This window comes from Aplysia californica, unplaced genomic scaffold (genome assembly GCF_000002075.1).
Source record: "Aplysia californica isolate F4 #8 unplaced genomic scaffold, AplCal3.0 scaffold00912, whole genome shotgun sequence".
In the NCBI taxonomy this organism is placed as follows: Eukaryota; Metazoa; Mollusca; class Gastropoda; order Aplysiida; family Aplysiidae; genus Aplysia; species Aplysia californica.
This window is the reverse complement of record NW_004798182.1, coordinates 174,129-193,140: the sequence shown is the minus strand read 5'-3', so window position 1 is coordinate 193,140 and position 19,012 is coordinate 174,129. Positions and strand designations below refer to the sequence as shown.

General features: G+C 40.4%; 1 protein-coding gene across 1 annotated transcript in view; it reads left to right on the top strand.

The window, feature by feature from the left end:
- The window catches only part of LOC101847382 (basement membrane-specific heparan sulfate proteoglycan core protein), a gene marked incomplete at its 5' end in the record, with an annotated part of 125,383 nt that overhangs the window by 44,712 nt on the left and 61,659 nt on the right, over window positions 1-19,012 (top strand). Inside the window, 19 exon segments of the mRNA XM_013089265.1 lie at window positions 671-784; window positions 1,292-1,402; window positions 3,195-3,308; window positions 4,193-4,320; window positions 5,265-5,406; window positions 6,029-6,172; window positions 6,995-7,114; window positions 7,683-7,814; window positions 8,374-8,661; window positions 9,231-9,355; window positions 9,934-10,107; window positions 10,906-10,998; window positions 12,031-12,114; window positions 12,838-12,983; window positions 13,749-13,860; window positions 14,678-14,791; window positions 16,370-16,497; window positions 17,026-17,174; window positions 18,485-18,564. Coding sequence (XP_012944719.1) covers window positions 671-784; window positions 1,292-1,402; window positions 3,195-3,308; window positions 4,193-4,320; window positions 5,265-5,406; window positions 6,029-6,172; window positions 6,995-7,114; window positions 7,683-7,814; window positions 8,374-8,661; window positions 9,231-9,355; window positions 9,934-10,107; window positions 10,906-10,998; window positions 12,031-12,114; window positions 12,838-12,983; window positions 13,749-13,860; window positions 14,678-14,791; window positions 16,370-16,497; window positions 17,026-17,174; window positions 18,485-18,564 — 2,498 coding nt within the window.

The following is a 19,012-nucleotide window of genomic DNA, read 5'->3' as shown; positions in this document are numbered from 1 at the left end:
GGGGGGTGGGGGATAGAGAGGGGAGACAGGGAGTGAGGGTGATTGCGTAGGACGGGAAGGTACAGGACGGGACAAGTCAGCAGTTTGCCTGCAGTGATTCCGCTGGCATTCTCGTCATTATCATCATGGGTGTAGGAGTACAGCTCTTCATTTTTCTCTGTTTGTTTCTGGAAAGTTGCAGAGGTAACGTTTGATTAGATGTAAGCTCTACCTTCAGAATTAGAATTCGGTTGGCGAAGTGTTTCTTTTCTGTGTAGTTTGAGTGGGGAAATGTGATGTTCATCCTTTTACTCTTGGGGTGGGAAAATATTCATCCGTTTACTGTCTGTTCTTGTGTCCCTGTCTTCTCCCTCTGTGCTTGTTTGTCTTTCTTGTTGTCTTTCCCTCAGCTTTCCTTTTCTTCTTTTTACCCCACTCTCCTTTTTCTCTCAACCCCCCTCACCACTTCTCTCTAAATCTCTCTCTGTCTTTAGGCACTTTGTCTGTCTCTTTGCCTGTCTGTCAGTTGGTCCTTCTCTTTTAGAAATTTGAGTTCGTTCACCTCTCCATCTCCCCCCGTCTTTTGCCGATCCACCCGTCCGGAAATACCACACAGGTGTATCTGTGTTGTATAATGTGCTGCAAACTGAGCTGGTCTAACAGTGCGTATTTGCGTGTTTGTCCCCTGCAGCCACCTGCTCACCCCAGGAGTTCACGTGCGTGTCTAATGGCGCATGTATCGCCCAGTCCCGTCGCTGTGACAGGAGGGCTGACTGCCAGGACAGAAGTGATGAGCGCGATTGTCGTAAGTGTTTGCTTGTTGTTGCTTTGGTGGGTTTGTTTGTTTGTTTCTTTGTTTGTCAATTTATTGCTTGTTTGCTTGTTTGATAGTTTTTTTTTCTTTGTTTTTTGTTGTATTATTTGTTAGTCTGTTTTGTTATTGTTTGTTTGTCTTTTGGTTTTTATTGTTTATGTTTTTCTTTTTTTTTAATGGGGAGTAAATAAAGTATAGCCCCCCTCCCCACTTTTGAACTACATTTTAGTTGTTGCCTTTTTAAAAAATGTTGTCGTTTGGTAACGTTTTTTTCCGGGGGGGGGGGGAGTAAAGCTTACCCCCCCCCCCCCCCCCCCACACACACTTTGAACAATGTAGTATGTGTTGATTTTGGTTGTTTAATTTATTTGTTTGTTTTTGTATTTGAGTAAAAGTAAAGTTTAGCCCCCCCCACCCCCCAAAAATTTTTTTTTGTAAATCACAAGGAAGGAGTAACGAAATAAAATCAGTTCCGTTTCTTTTTTTCCCCGCCTCCAGCATGCAGAGAGGGAGAGTTCACTTGTGTGAGCGATGGCCGCTGCCTGCCCCCTGGCTACAGATGTAACGGAAACCCCGACTGTCGGGACGGAAGTGATGAGGAGGACTGTGGTAAGTCTCTCACTGACTGGCTGACTGAATGACTGACTCACTGACTTGACTCACTGACTCACTGACTCACTCACTGACTCACTGACTCACTGACTGGCTCTCCCACTCTCTCTCTCTCTCCCTCTCTCTCTCTCTCTCTCTCTCTCTCTCTCTCTCTCTCTCTCTCTCTCTCTCTCTCTTCTGGCGCTGTGGCGTCATAAGCGGTCAGCGATGCCGACAGCACGCAGGAACTCAACACTTGCTCGGGGGTCCTTAAAAAGTGCTGAAAGTGGGTCACTGAAATGTCCCAGCAGACGTGTTCTGGCACGATAGTTGGCGGGGACATCTCAGGAACACATGGTCCATAGTTTCGTCTTCCTCCTTGCAGGCTCGACAGGACAGATCTGGATAGTCCTCTGGAGCAATTTTGTGGAGATATGATCTCAGCTCGGGCGATTTTCCACCAGTTCTCTTTTGAGAGAGAAGCCTCAAGATGGTATATTGTACACACTGATGACTTTGAGGCGTGAAGGTTTAAAAAGTGCTCATATTTGTAGACATGTATTCACCTGGAGGTTAACATGACTTATCAATATCTCCTGTTATCGTGACCTGTTTAGTCCAAGTTAGAATTTCTTCTGTCCTCTGTGGGACGTACAGACTTGCAATCTGTTAGGAGCAAACTGCTACCTTTTGCATATTTTGCAGCTGCCTGTTTACAAGTTTCTATGTACAGCAGGGAGAATTGAGGAGAATTATAAATAGATAAAAATGCCTTTTAGAAAGACACAAAGTACAACTTGACAGAGCCGGGAATGGAACTCACAACTTTGTCAACGCTAGTAGGATGCCTTACCGCTCATCTGGGACCCCTTCTTACACACGTCTTACGACACAGTGGAATCAGGCGCTCAGCAATTTTTGGGCATTGGGAGTTTTTTGTATAAGATAGCCTGTTTAATTGCCGTGCTTTTAATAGAACTCTAGAAATTTTTTATTGAAGGAGGTATAGGGATCCGATGTCGAAGCTGGTGTCAAGAGTAAAATGAGCAAGAAAAATTATTACAAAAGTTTGCTGCCTCTCAAAAATTGAATTGGAAACTGCAGAAATTACATGTTTTGTGCATTTGATCAATATTTTTCAGTAAAGTGCACACAGAAATGTGCTTTTAAGTGGACTGAAAAAACTGCTGATGTAAAAAAAAAATAGGCAAGGGAGGAAATAGGAAGTGGCTGTTTATACAGGTGATTTGTGTAATACAGGTGGCCGTTAGAGCTGGTGCCACAGCAGATGTGAGGTGACGTGGTGAAATCAGGCGCTCGTCAAAATACTGACATCGAAGAAACCAGCATCTTTCTGCTGGTTTTTTACAATTTTTATCGAATTTTTCAATTTTAGCTCAACATCTTTTATGTCCATTTAAAAACACATTTCTTTTTTTGTTTGTTTGTTTTCCTTAAAAACGTTGATTAAAGGGACAAAAACGGTAAAATTTCAGTTTTCAAGGTCTCTCAAGTGATGGAAGTCACCATACTTTGGCAGCCATTTTCTCGCTAATTTTTACCTGGCCAATTTTTATCTCTGAACCGGATGACCCCCACCTCCTTCTTTCGCAAATATGTCGACTTCTATTTAAGATAGAAGGATATTTTATTCATTTAAAGCAAAGCAAATGAACAGACTTTACGATGATACCAATAACTCTACGAGCCCAAAAATTGACGAGCGCTTGATTCCACCTCGTCGTGACACATATTTTATTTGAGGTTTTTCCTTCCAGCATTAAGTTTGTCGTCCGTGTGTTTTTTCCAGCTAAAGAGTGCAGTGCCCAGGAGTACAGATGTGCCAACGACGAGTGCATCCGTCGCTCCGGCCGTTGTAATGGACGATTTGACTGCTCTGATGGATCCGACGAGAGAGACTGCCGTAAGTTTTACCGTAACTTTCTGGCACATGACGTAGAACGTCATTACTTGAAGAGTTAATTTAAGCACGATAATTTTTTTAAAATATATAAATAAAATTTTTTTTAATTGGCAGAGACTATGATGCATTCTAATATTTATGACACAAAAAATGAGTTCAGTTATGTTTTGCCCTAATGTGCCTCGGCAGGAATGTGGAGAGTAATGTGGTTGTGTTGACATGAGAAAGGAGAAAAAAAACGTGTGTTTTAACCCCTTTTATCCAATTTAGTTTGTATGAGTGTGTTAGATCTTTTAGCATTTGTGATGTATCAGCAAAATTTCGCGCTGCTTTAAAATTGCAAAACCATTTAGAAAAAAGAATACAAGAAGGCTACTTACTTGTTGATGCAAAACATAAAATCCATTCAAGTTAGAAGTTCTCATCACAGCTACCACTTAATCTAGTACTGTCCTTGTTCAATGTTTTTGTATTGTTTAGAGTTAACCCCTGTCAACTTGACCACCTTTGATACGTTACATACAGTCTAGCACACACACAACATAGTGAAATCAGCTGGATGGGGAAATCTTTTTGTTTTGCTTGACCTTCCCTATGTGTGCATTTTAAATATGAAGAATGTCATACATGTGAAAACAACTTCAGGACACATAAATCTGTTTGGTTCTGGGTATTTCTCGCTACGTGTGTGTTAGTTTGCTATGAATGTGTTTTACTGTTTGTGTTCATATTCGTATGCTAGATTGCATTATAAAACTCTGTTCTAGTCTTTTCTTCTATGGTACAAAATAGTTGAAAGGGCATGTTGTTAAAAAAAAATTATTTTGTTTTGTTTTGATTTCGTAATTTCTACTTTTACATGATTGTTTATCTTTTCACAACAGCGACCCCTGTGACCCTGACCGTGACCCCGCAGCAGATGCGAGTGCGTATCGGACGAGATGCTCTCTTCTTCTGCCAGGCTTCTGGAAATCCTGCCCCAAGAGTGCAGTGGTCTCGTAGGACTGGCGGGGTTAGTGTCCTCTGACTAGAGACTGCCTTTATTCCCCTGTTTTTCTCATTTATCATAAACCTCTGCTTACTTGTACTACAAACGTATCTTCATTATCAAATCTTAATTCTTCTCTGAACCTGCTGGTGGGTAATAACACTTTGCACCTAGAATTTATTATGAGAGGGTGCGGTGGCAGAGCGGTTAGTACGCTCGTCTCCAAAGCGGAAAGTCTAGGTTCGAGCCTCGATATTTTTCTACCCCTCCTGCTCACCCGGCAGTAGGCCTAATGGGTACCTGACTTCGAGTTGGGGAATTAAAGACGGCGTGGAAAGGAACTGGCCACCCTACCACAATATGCCGCGGGCCCAGGAAGTTGTCTCACTGACAAAACAATCCCCAATGTCCGGATCAGATGCGGGAACAACTTTTCCTTGAATTTGTCTTTTATATGATGAAAATGCTAACTTATGCTTATTTTCATTGTATTTGCTACAACAAAACAGGGTATAGGCTTTTGAACATGTCAGAGTTAATCAGTTTTTGCCACTTATATAAAGGCAGTGAAAAATCTTGTCAGTTTGTCACTGTTTTAGGGCTTGAAATTCTCAGATTACACTGTATGCTTTGAGGGTACCCGAGAATATTTCTGAGTGTTCTAGGGTCTGTCTATCCACTTGTTCTACCTTAACTTATCTTATTATGTTTCATTTTATCCTAGATTGTCTTATCATGTTCTGTTTTATCCTCAATTGTCCTATCATGTAATTTTGATTAATCTTAAATTGTCTTATTATGATTCATATTATCCTCAATTGTTTTATTATGTTTCATTTTATCCTAAATTGTCTTATCATGTTTTGTGTTATTCTAATTTGTCTTATTATGTCTTATTTTATCCTAAATTGTCTTGTCCTGTTTTGTTTCATCCTGACTTGATGTATGATGTTTCCTCATCTGTTCAGGCTATGCCTCTTCAAGCTAACATCGACGGCAGTCGCTTGACCATCACCAACGTGCGGCCTGAGGATGCCGGTGACTACACCTGTACCGCGACCAACTCTGTCGGAAGTTCTGAAGCCAACGCTCGTCTTGCTGTTGACTTCAGTATGTGTTTGTTTGCTTTTCTTTTTGTTCTTTTTTTTGTTTTTTACCATCACGTTCTTTTATTTTTTCCTTTTTTTTTGCTAAATTAAAAATTGACGAAAATTTGGCGTTTAAAAAAAGCAAAATAGCATGCTGAAAACTTTAAATTGGATGTATTATCATTTTTTATCAGACTGACTTTACTGATTTCAAGGCTATGTTTTAAAAAAGGTGGATTCAGTTGTTATTGTCTGTAAATAAATAACGTAAAACAATTATTTTGTTATGCATTACTCTGTGGCCCATCAACAACTACTCGATAAAACTTCCATTTTTTTAATGACTTACCAGTTGGACGACCTACACTCTGTGAAACTTACATTTTTTAAATACATTGCTAGATGGACCACCAGCAACGGCTCTGTAAAATGTACATTTTTTTACACATTGCTAGATGGACGACTAGAAACTGCTCTGTAAAACATTCATTTTTTTTATGACCTACCAGTTGGACCACCAAAAACTGCTCTGTAAAACATACATATTTTAAAATGTACATTTTTTATGACCTACCAGTTGGACCACCAAAAACTGCTCTGTAAACATACATATTTTATAACGTACATTTTTTATGACCTACCAGTCGGGCCACCTACAACAGCCCCTGAGCCCGACGGCCCGTGTGGAAGAGACGAGTCCACCTGCTCCAACGGTCAGTGTATCCCCCGTGACTACGTGTGTGATGGTGAGCCTGACTGTACCGATGGGTCTGATGAGAAGACTTGCAGTAAGTATCTGGGAGTGGGGGGGGGGGGGAGGGGGGAGGGGGAGGGAGAGAGAGAGAGGGAGTGAGAGAGAGATAGACAGAGCGTGTGTGACGGTGAGCCCGACTGTACCGACGGGTCTGATGAGAGGACTTGCAGTAAGTATCTGGGGGATTGGGGGGGGGGGAGAGGGGGGGAGGGAGAGAGAGAGAGAGAGGGGGAGAGAGAGAGAGAGAGAAAGAGAGAGAGAGCGATAGAGAAAAAGGTGGTCTGAGACACCTTGTGGAGATGGAACTAAAGATGGCCTTATGATATTTGTCTAGTGATTATGCTATTAAAAGTAATTCTGAAATGATAAACTGAAGAAGAAAGTTGTGTACTTTTTATTGAATCAATAACACTCTTTTGACACTAACTCATGTGTTACTAAAAGTCTCGCACTCAAGGTCAACGATATTTAAAACGTAATATAATTATGGAAGGCTATTCTATTAGTAAATGCATCCAATTTTATCATCCAATTTATCAACATCATAAACTTCCTTATAACTTCACTGCCATTTAAGTTATTTGCATAAAATGAACACCAAACTGAGAATTTTTATCTTGTATTTTAGTCGTTTACTGGGATATTGTATCCTTCTCAGCCTGGATAGGCAAGGTTGAAGTCCATCTCATAAATGATCCTAAATTGTGTCATTGAGGGTGTAAGAACAGCTGCATCATTTATTTTATAAATAATTTACTTTCCTTTTAAATTAAAGGAGCAATTAATGAAAAGCTTTGTGAAATACTTCCATCCAAAGTAAAACTGATGATGAAATGCTATCCTTTTGCTGTTTCAGACACTGCCCTGCCTTGTGAACCCAATGAGTTCAGATGTAACAACGGCCGCTGTGCCATGAAGATCTGGAGGTGTGACGGCGACGATGATTGCTTTGACGGCTCTGATGAGTTGAATTGTCGTAAGTTGACGTATCTACTATCTCCGTAGCCAAGCTTGTTGTGACTTTACCGTAGGGTAACAAAAAGGGGATAGTATATTCAGGGATAACCATCATTACGGATTTGGCATAATCATTACAAAATTTATTCAATTTTACGAAATACAATCTAATTCACTTGATCCTAATTTTTTTTTTTATTTCGGCTCCCCCAACCTACTGCCAAACCTTCCTGGTGTATAAGGGGAGAGAAACAACCAGACTTGGACAGTCTACATTAGGTTTCAGTTTTATAGAGAAAATTGACTCACCTTAGCTTAAAATGACTGGGGGGGGGGTTTTCATCAGAGTTTTTTTGGGTCACTGTATGATAGTTAAGAATACACTGAGTGCTTTCTTTACTATCTGATGTGACAAGATATCATCCATTAATCCTAAACAATTTGTACAGAATATTGTGTTGGTGCAGATACCATAATATATTTTATAGATCAGAAAGTGACAAAAGTGTATTACCTTTTCTGTTGTTATTGAACACATTTTGCACAAGCTAAACTCCTGCCTTCGCTTTTTTTTTCTTCCACTTCAGCAAAACGTCTTCCTGGTGCTCCATGCCAGTCTGATGAGTTCCAGTGCCGCACCGGCGACCAGTGCATCCCCTTCTCCTACCAGTGCGATGGAGAGCTTGACTGCAGGGACAGGTCCGATGAAATTGGCTGCAGTAAGTTCTTGTTCTTCCTTTTCATAAACCAATCAGATCTCAAGATTTGTTTGGTATTTGACTCTAGAGTTTTCATCTCAATGGATGACGGTATATACGACCTGCTTTCCATCTAGAACGTTAGGTCTTAGTTCTTTTAAAATAATTATATAAGTTCAAATGTCGCTTGAATTCTAACTCTCACCTTTCTTTTCAGTCTATCCGTTACATTTGTTTCTTATACATGCCTTTCTTCCGTCTATCTGTTACATATGTTTCTACTACTCACCTTTCTTCCTTCTATCCTTTACACCTGTTCCTAATACTCACCTTTCTTCAGTCTATCCATTATGTTTATTTTCTTCTGCTCACCTTTCTTCAGTCTATCTATTACTCTGTTTCCAATACTCACCTTTCTTCAGTCTATCTATTACTCTGTTTCTAATACTCACCTCTCTTCTATCTTTCCATTACTTTTGTTTCTAATGCATGCCTTTCTGTTACATTTATTCTTATACTCACCTTTGTTCTGTCTATCCCTTTGTTCTGTCTATCCCTTTGTTCTGTTTCTAACCCACAGCCGAGCCCACCATCATCACCCCACCCGTCAACGAGATCTCCGTGGAGGTCAACGGCACCTTCACCATCATCTGCGAGGCCGTGGGCGTGCCCACCCCCCTCATCGTGTGGCGTCTCAACTGGGGCAACATCCCGACGGGACCTCGCGTCACAGTCACCAGTGTGGACGGGCGTGGCACTCTCACGGTGACCAATGCCGTGCCGGAGGATGCCGGAGCCTACACCTGTGAGGCCATCAACAACAGGGGCAGCATCTTTGCCGTTCCCGACGCTCTCATCATCGTGAGAAGTAAGTTCTCGCCTTTTCACAGGGACGTCACATAATTTCTCAACAATTCCAAAATTTATTCCAAACACCAAATACTGTGTGGTTTTTAAGAGACTTAAAATTGTTTTCTTTAGTTAACATTAAAAATTTTTCCAGGAATTTTAGAAGTTTGGAGTATTTCAGGTTTTCATTTTTTGGAGTAACAGTTGATGTTTCCCTTTATGTAGACTACTTGTTTATGATGTTTGCCCGTGGTTCCTCTGATCAACAAGGCTCACAGGATCCATGCTCCGTATCTTTAGAAGGGTTATAATTTGATTTACACCACAGCATATTGATACGTGTATTTGTTTATGCTGTCTCTTCAATTTACTATAGTCTGAGGGATCAGTTATCCTTTTTGATCAATTTTTGTCAACCATTCATTTTGGTCAATATTTATTTAAGTTACAGTTTTTTTTGGATAAATGCACGTTGAGAATCTAAAAAAATGGGTTGCAAAAGAATGGGGAATGCATATCTATAGAGAAAGATTAAATAATATCTCATTGTACCAAAATCCGTCTTATTTATTTCCTTGTGCTCCCCAGGAACCGTTGGAGTCTGCAGACAGAACTTCTTCAATGTTGACGCCGTCGTTGAAAGCGAATGCGTGCGCTGCTTCTGCTTCGGCCACACAGCAACTTGCTACAGCAGCGACCTTCAGCTCTCCCAGGTAATTGCTTGACCCCAAACCTGAGAGAGGCTTTACCGTTGCATTAGAGCCTCAAGTTTCAGGTTGCTTTTCTTTTCAGAATACTTAGTAGGTGGTTGGAGCGGGGGGGGGGGGGGGTTGACATGGTTTGCTCCTTCTTTCCTATCGAACATCTATTGTCCATTGTCCTTTTCTCTCATCTGATCTTTTCTTTGCCTTATACTCTTAAGTAAAACTTTGAATCTACTCTGAAATTCTATAATGTTCTCTTGTGCAATATTGCGGATATTAATGTTGGCATTATAATTATTGTTATTGTTTGCTACTATTGTTGTTATTATTATTATTTAGGTCTACTTTTTTGTGGATTGTCTCTGGTTTTATCATCATCATCATCATCATCATCATTATCATCATCATCATCATCATTATTATTTCAATATTTATAAGATTGTAAAAGTTCAACGTTCTTCCTGTGGACTATAATTCTTTTTTCTTTTAATCGTTACCATTATTATCATTGTTGTTATCATTATTACCTTACCTACAAATATGCTCAGAACGTACTGATGTTGATATGTAATCCTCGGTCTGCTCAGATCACCCTTGGCAACCGCGTGGAGCTTGTGAGGAGAACCACCCTGGAGCCCGCGGAGCAGGCGTTCATCCAGTACATTCCGTCGTCCCGTCAGTTCCAGGTGGATGACTTCAACAGTGTCCTCAGGACCGGCAGCTACTACTGGTCTCTGCCCTACCAGTACCTCAGCAAGAGGGTAGGCTGCTTTGGGGGGTTTTGTTTGTTGGGCTTTTTTTCTTTTTCTTGTAATGTTTCATAGAGGATTGCCTTTGAAAACTAAGATGATTTTTATTTGCTTTTTTTTCTGACTATTGTTTTGGAGCGGATTACTTTTGACAACTAAGATTATTTCGTTTTTGACAACTAAGATTATTTTGTTTTTGACAACTAAGATTATTTTGTTTTTGACAACTAAGATTATTTTGTTTTTGACAACCAAGATTATTTTGTTTCCTTTTTTCTGACTATTGTTTTGGAGCGGATTACTTTTGAAAATTAAGATTTTTTTAATGATTGAAGAGAGACCTGTTCTTTTAATTCATTCAAAAGTAAGCTAAAGTCGTCTGTTTTTTGATTGATGTGATAAATATATGTTAGAGAGACAGATTTTTAGTCAGGACACAATGTACAATTTATGTTTTGCAATGTTATTTTATTGTCTTACTTTTACCAGAGTACGTCCTGTTGCAACCTTCTTGGGCTCTTTGTTTTATTAAGAAATTTAGATTCTTTTTTTAATAAGACCTCTCCTGTTTCAGTTATTTTGCAAACTGTAAACATGAAGCATTTTCATTTGTAGCTGAAATACTGTTTCATACAATACCGTTGCATTTGGCATAAGGATGCTTGTTTCTAGTATGAGATCAGTTAAACTTTGTGGAATATTTCGAAACATTTTGTATCAATGTAAGTACTACTCATTGTATTGCTATTATGGGATGTCTTTTTAGTTAAGTAGTTAAGAATAATATATTTTTTCGGCTTTCATCAACAGTTGAGCAGTTACGGAGGAATGTTGAGCTATCAGGTCTACTACGAGGTGGATGGATTTGATGTGCCGACCAACGACCCCGATGTGATCATCTCAGTAAGTTACCTTTGTTCTTTTTTACTTTCAGAAGAGACACTTCAGAACTTGAACCGATTGATGAGTAGAAAAAGACTGGGATACGTTTTAATGGGAGCATTCGAGCTGGGAAATGGGTCTTTTCCTGAATGGACGGGGGACTGAAGAAATTTTTTCAAAGCTGTGACATCCTAGAACTAGAGTCGGTCTGCAAGCAATAGCATATTTTGCTCTGAGTTGAATTGGCTCTGCTACTGAGGAAAAATCCTTGTTTAAATTTGTTAATTTAGTATTGTTAGCGTTATTCATATTTTGGCGTATACGGTTGAATATTTTGTTTAACTCGTCCAAATCTGAGCACTCCAGAAGTGAACTCCCCTCATATACTGAGCAGTTTTGTTATAGCAACACGAAATTAAGTCATTCCAGGAAAGTAAATAAAAACTAGCGGACTCAATGGCTGTTCGAGCAGAAAAAATATCTCCTTGGCCTTTTCCATGATGCATCACGATTAGACAGAGTAATTTTTTCTATAAAGATAATAATAATGATAATAATAAATAGCATTTGTATAGCGCATATACCCCGCTCAACAGCAGGCTCTATGCGCTTTACACTATATTATTACCCCAGCAGACCATAGAACATTCCGAAACATTCTCAGCTTCCCAGGAAGCATACAGTGCAAGTAGCTGATTAAGCGCTCAAGCACTAACAAACTGACAAGATCTTTCGCTCTCTATAGCCGGGTACCCATTCCCACCTGGGTGAAGTGAGGAAAATTTGTGTAAAGTGCCTTTCCCCAGGACACAACGTCGGGCCCCTGACGGGATTCGAACCCACGACCTTACAGTTGCGAGTCCGAGAGCCTAACCACTAGGCCACCAATGCGAGGCAGAATGCGAGAATACTCGTTGCTAGTATGTGGGCTGAGCCCAGGTTTCACGAGTATTCTCATCCGTAGACCTGAATGGGTTAAGCTAGAACCTCTCTCAGATTTACTGTAAACATTACAAAGCTTTTGTTAACATAAACTATGTGCTTCTTCCCCAGGGAAATGGAATTACACTTTTCCACAGACAAGACTCTGACTTCCGCCCCAGATCTCAGACAACTGTCAATGTTCCTCTGGTTGAGGTGAGTGTTTGATGTGGTTATAGATAGGCCTATAAACTCAGCATTCAGCTCTCTTTTCCCATGTCGTTATCGGGTTACATTCTTATATTTTTACACTGTTGTCTTTCACTCCTTATCATTATGTTTGTTAATTTTCACCGGCTACATCGTTTCTGATGTTTACAGTGTGTGCATATCCGGGGGGTCTTCAGGTGCTTGTCATGCCTATTTTTTAATGTTACTCCAATGGGGAATAGCCTTCTATAATTATGAACTCATTGATGTTGCATATAGAGTGGAGTTGTAATGAAATTTGCTACTTACTTTTACTTTTTACTTTATCATCCTCTGTTGCCATTAAGCGTCGAGGGGAGATGCAGTTTTCTATGGTAGGCCAGCTCCGCAGCTCTTTCAGTTGTGATGTTATGTTTTCTTAGGGTTTCCTTGACACCCTCGATACACCTTTTGCGTGGCCTTCCTCTTCCTTTATAGCCTGGAATTTGCGACTCTGGATAATTGGATATGTACAAATGTTGAGCAGCCTTCCATTAATTATGAGGTCATTGATGATGCATATAGAACTGAATTGTTGGAACATTATTTGTGATTCTGAAAAATTGGATAATTAGATAATATGATCAAATAGAGAACAGCGTTCTGTTAATCATAAATTCTGTTAATTTATTATTATTATTATTATTATTATTATTATTATTATCATGAGGTAATTGATGCTGTCCGCAGACTTCCTGGGAGCGTAGCGTTGACGGTGCTGTGAGAGGATCGTCTATCTCGGAGTACGCGTCTCGTGAAGACCTCATGATGGTCCTGGAGAACGTCACCACCATCCTCATCAGGGCCACCTACGACAACAGGCAGTCACTCATCAGGTACTGTCCCTCGTTTAGTTGTGGTTTAGTTAGAGTTTTACAGCACTTGCAACACAATTAGGTCATATAAGCTCCGAAGATTAGAAGTGTTGCTAAAGAATATCGCACTAAGAAAAGAAGGAGAAGAGATAAGGACAAGGTACGATGAGTTGTTAGGACAAACTTGTGTGGGGTAAATGTGTGTGATGAGGATGTTTGTATACCAAGATTTTATAAATGTTGAAGTGGCGAGCTGGAAGGAAAGTTCCTCATCAAGAAAAGTGTTCTAGAAAGAGATTTAAAGGGATATATGTATGTCATGACGCTGTGGAACCAGGCTCTCGTCAATTTTTGGGTATGTGGAGTTATTGGTTTCATCTTAAAGCTTGTTCATTTGTTTTGCTTTTGAGGAAAAAATGTCCATTTATCTTGAATACAAGTCGAGATATTTGTGAATGAAGGAGGTGGGGTCACCTGGTTTCAGACATAAAAATATTGAGAAAATGGTCGCCAAAGACTAGTTATGTCCTTAGCTGGAGAGCCCGTGGCAAATGAAAACTTACATATATTATTTTGTGCTTTTAATCAACGTTTTATAGTAAAATCCACACAGAAATGTATATTTGAATGGACAACTAAAAGCAAAAAATAGTCAAAAACAAAAAATTCGATAAAAAATGGCCAATATGCAGAAAAATGCCTATTTTTTAAATTTAATTATTTTGACGAGCGCCTGATTTCACCACGCTGCCTCACATATTTAATGTGTTTCTCGTCTCGTCTCAGATTGGGCAATGTCTTGTTGACCACCGGAGGAAACCAGCCAACTGGACTGGGCCGTGCCGTCTTTGTGGAGCAGTGTCAGTGTCCTACTGGCTACTCGGGCAACTCTTGCGAGGTATATTGTTGTTGCTGCTGTTGTTGTTGTTGTGTGTGTGTGTGGTAGTCCATCCGCTCGAAATGTTTGGAGCCCCGAAGAGCGTGCTCTTTGCCAGGGCCACCACCTCCCTTGTGTTGTTGTTGTTGTTGTTGTTGTTGTTGTTGTTGTTGTTGTTGTTGTTGTTGTTGTTGTTGTGAGCTGTCTTTGTGGAGCAGTGTCAGTGTCCTACTGACTACTCGGGCAACTCTTGTGAGGTATGTCTCTTGCTGTTGCTGCTGTTGTTGTTGTTGGTGGTGGTGTTGTTGGTGTTGTTGTTGTTGTTGTTGGTGGTGGTGGTGTTTTTGTTATTGCTGTTTTTGTTGTTGTTGTTGGTGGTGGTGGTGTTTTTGTTATTGCTGTTTTTGTTGTTGCTGTTTTTGTTGTTGCTGTTTTGTTGTTGTTGGTGATGGTAGTGTTGTTGTTGTTGTTGCTGTTGTTCGAGCTGTTGTAAATGCTGTTGTTATTGATGTTGCTGTTACTGTGTTGTTGTTGTGTGTGTGTGCTGTTGTAATTAATGTTGCTGTTATTGTTGTTGTTGTTGTCGTTGTTATTGTTGTTGTTGTTGGTATTGTTGATGATTTTGTTTTTATTGTTGTTGTTGTTTTTGTTGTCTGTTGTAATTAGTGTTGCTGTTTGCTGGTGTTGTTGTTGTTGTTGTTGTTGTTGTTGTTGTTGTTGTTGTTGTTGTTGTTGTTGCCTCAAGCCAGTCTTTTTAGCATCACACAGAGTCTTGATTACTCAATTACTCACCCAGTTCTAAAACCCAACTACAATGTGGTATAATTTCTTTTCTCAGGACTGTGCCCCCGGCTTCTACCGTGTGGAGAGAGGCAGATACGGCCGTGAGTGTATCGCTTGCAACTGCAACGGACACTCCAACGAGTGCGATCCATTCAATGGCATCTGCAGGGTAAGAGCTGTGTGTGTGTGTGTGTGTGTGAGAGAGAGAGAGAGAGAGAGAGAGAGAGAGAGAGAGAGAGAGAGAGAGAGAGAGAGAGAGAGAGAGAGAGAGAGAGAGAGAGAGAGAGAGAGAGAGTGAGAGAGAGAGAGAATGAAAAGAGAGAAAGAGAGAGAGAGAGAGAGAGAGAGAGAGAGAGAGAGAGAGAGAGAGAGAGAGAGAGAGAGAGAGAGAGAGAGAGAGAGAGAGAGGTATTGAATGACAGTGGGTATGTTTGAGGGTTGAAATTTTGTCTTTTTGTGTGTGTCAATATAAAATATTTGTCTGTGTGATTGTCCTTGTAGCAGTTGCATAAAACACTCTTAGTTTTTTCTCCTAAAAGGATCAGTAATGTACATCTTATCATATTTGACCTTTTTAAAAAAATTTTGATGAAAATGTAATCAGGATACAAGCTAAATGATCTAAGAATTTTTTTAAGAAGCTTCAGTTAAGTGATCTTTGTCTGTGTCTTTTCATTCTCCATCTGCTTGCTGTGCTGAATCAAAGTTCATAGAATAAAAATGGGAAACTTATTGGGAAGTAGATATTTCATGTGAGCCCTTTGAAAGGATGATTAGCATACTTGTAACTGTTGGTGGTCGGTGGGTGCCTTGTGTGGTTTACTCTTTCTTTCCTGTCAAACATCTATCATCCTCATCCCTCCTCCTTCTTTTGGGGGCTCCAGTGGCTAAGTGAGTAGTGAGTTTTGACTCAAGCAATGTCAAGCAAGTGTCGGTGACACGGGGATCAGATGGGTGGTCACTGGAGTGTGTCCTTGAGCAAGACACGACAACCCTAGCTCAAATTACAGGGTGCTGCACAGTGGCGACCGACAGTGGCATTGTTATTAAACTGTTCTGTATTTGTGTAATAGTGTGTATTTATGTATGTATTTATGCATGTATGTATTTGTGTATGTACGTATTTATAATTATGTATTTATGTATGTATGTTTGCCATTGTAAAACAAAGTGCCCTTCTGGGACAAATAAAAGTGTAATTTATTATTTTATTTTTTTTATTATTTCCTTGAATGTTGCCCTCAAGTACCACCTTGAGTCTAGTCTTTGGCCCTTGTATGGCCTATTTGTGTTGCAAGTACCGAAAAACTCTTATTAACCCTTCCAGCCCCAGCCATTTTTGTGCACTCCCTAACCCCAGTCCCAGCCAATACAGCAGTATTTCAGAAAAAGAGGCATTCATTCTAAAAAGTGATGTAGTATCTTTGTAATGTAGCTTTGATAATAACATATACCAATTTTTAAAGGTAAATGAACAAGTAATAAAAAAATTAAAGTTTAATTAAGTTCGCTAATTTCGAAAAATGTGCGAATTCGGTACCCCCCGAAACTGAGAATATACGCTCTTGGGACGGAGGGAGGTACAAGCGCTGCTGAAAATATACGCACATGGGGCTGGAAAGGTTAAAACTAATACTTGCAACTTATAGACATGGGTCAGATGTATATTTCCTTTCACCCTCTGATGGATGAAACATCAACTCCGTGAGTCAGGTACTCGACAACTGTTACTGCTGTTTGGTTTCAGAACTGCCGTGACAACACCGCCGGACCCTACTGCAACCAGTGCGCCCCTGGCTTTGTGGGCGACCCAAGCTCTGGACGTCCCAACGCCTGCCAGCCCTGCCCCTGCCCTCTGAGCACCCCAAGCAACCAGTGAGTACTTCAAGGATCAGGGAGAGGGCTGTACATGTCATGTTCGAGTTCTCGAGTTCAATTTCCAACCATGATGGGGTACAAATCTATCTTTGTTGTAGACTTTGTCGTGTGTGGTTCCCACGCACAGCAACCTAAAAATAGACATGATTGCATCAGCAAGTGAACACAGACCACAGGGATATATATAACTTTCTTTATTCAAAACTGAGGTTGGAACTAGGAATGAAACAAAACATGAGGTTTCAAGGGTGTACCAGGTAAGCTCAAAGTGCGTGCAGCAGTGATATACAAAAGCACACCAGGTTTGCCCTCAGCATGATATATTGCAGCATGATGTAAGGGTGTACTAGGTAAGCTCACAGTGTATGCTGCAGCATATATATATGGGTGTACCAGAGCTCATAGCAATTGAATAGAAGGACCTACAGCGATGGGAAGATGTTAAGGGCTTTGCTATAGATTTTGTATTGAAGTAGTAAATGATACAAACTTTTTTTCCACTTTGCACTTATTTGTATCTTCCAGGTTCAGCCCCACCTGCATCCGTGACTTTGACGGAGACATTACCTGCACCGCCTGCCCTGAGGGCTACACCGGACGCAGGTGTGAGAGGTGTGACGAAGGATATCTCGGAAACCCTGCTGTCGAAGGCGGCCGCTGCAGAAAGGCCGGAGGTAGGAGAGTTGATAATAGATAACATTTGTATAACGCAAATCCCAGCTCAACAGCAAGCTCTATGGGCTTCACAATCTATACTATTACCCCAGCAGACCTGAGAGCATTCTGAAACAACCTCAACTTCCTTGGAAGCATACAGTGCAAATGGCTATTTATAGGCACTAAAACACTAACATACTGACAAGGTCTTTTGCTGTCTATGGGCGGGTACCCATTCCCACCAGGGTGAAGTGAGGAAAATTCGTTTAAAGTGCCATTCCCAAGGACACAACGTCGGGCCCGCGACTCAAACCCTGAACCCACACCCTCACGATTACGAGTCCGGTAGCCTAACCACTAGGTCACCAACAACCTCAGGATTACGAGTCCAGTAGCCTAACCACTAGGTCACCGACAAACTCAGGATTACGAGTCCAGTAGCCTAACCACTAGGTCACCGACAAACTCAGGATTACGAGTCCAGTAGCCTAACCACTAGGTAACCGACAACCTCAGGATTACGAGTCCAGTAGCCTAACCACTAGGTCACCGACAATCTCAGGATTACGAGTCCAGTAGCCTAACCACTAGGTCACCGACAACCTCAGGATTACGAGTCCAGTAGCCTAACCACTAGGTCACCAACAACCTCAGGATTACGAGTCCAGTAGCCTAACCACTAGGTCAGCGATAGGGGTCAGTTACTTAATGTTGGTTCACAAAGAATGGAAAGCAATGTTGACGTTACAGATTTTAGATTGGTAGTCTCTGGAATGTGTCCTTAGGCAAGGCAAAGAGACAATAGTTTGAAACAGAAAAAAAATTATAGGCCTATTAATTAATTGTTCTTGATCTTAGAGAAATAAACAGCACAATTAGAGAAGTCAGCGCTTAATTTTTGTGTTAAAAGAAAACACATCTATATATGGTCAACTGAAGTATTTCCTCAGATATAGAGCATAGACAACGTTACAATTATTTACCTACTTTTAAGTTATTCACAAAAATTGATGTACAGAAAAGTGGGAAGACATGGAATAACATCAAGAGGCAAGCCCAGGATAGAGAAAGGTGGAAGGTGTTTTTTTGTTGCCTTTACCCTGGTACAGGGTGAGAAAGGCAATGATGATGATAATGCTGACGACTTTTTCATCATCTGTTGCTGGTAAGCGTCGAGGGGAGCTGCAGTTTTCTATGGTAGGCCAGCTCCGCAGCTCTTTTAATTGGGATATTTTAATTTCTTAGGGCCTCCTTGACTCCTTCAATCTAGTCTTTTCTTTACTATTTACAAACAGTTTTCAACTGAGGCTCGTATCTTTCCCCACAGACACGGACTTCAAAGTGTGCGACCAGCGCGGCAGTGTGACTGACCTCCCTGATGTGATTACTGGACAGTGTACCTGCAAGGTAGGATGACAGACCTACTGTCACAACTCTTCTCATCAGGCTTTTCAACATACAACTACTATTACTACTATTACTGCTGATAATGGTGATATAGATAATAATAATAATTATAATTATAATAATAATAATGATGATGATGATAATAAAAATAACAATAATAACAATAATGATGATGATGATGATGATGATGATGATGATGATGATGATAATGATGATGATGATGATGTTAATGATGTTGATGATGATAATAATAATAATAACATTAGGCCAGTACAGCAAAATTTGTTAAATACTTTCTTTATTTTTCCTTCATTCCATCGAGGGTAATGTTTAAAACCAGTATTGCAACAGTTATTAAATACTTCGCTCTGTTTTTCTTTCTTTCCGTCGAGGGTAAAATGGAAGGCCATTATTGCAACAGTTGTGTTTTTCTTTCTTTCCGTCGAGG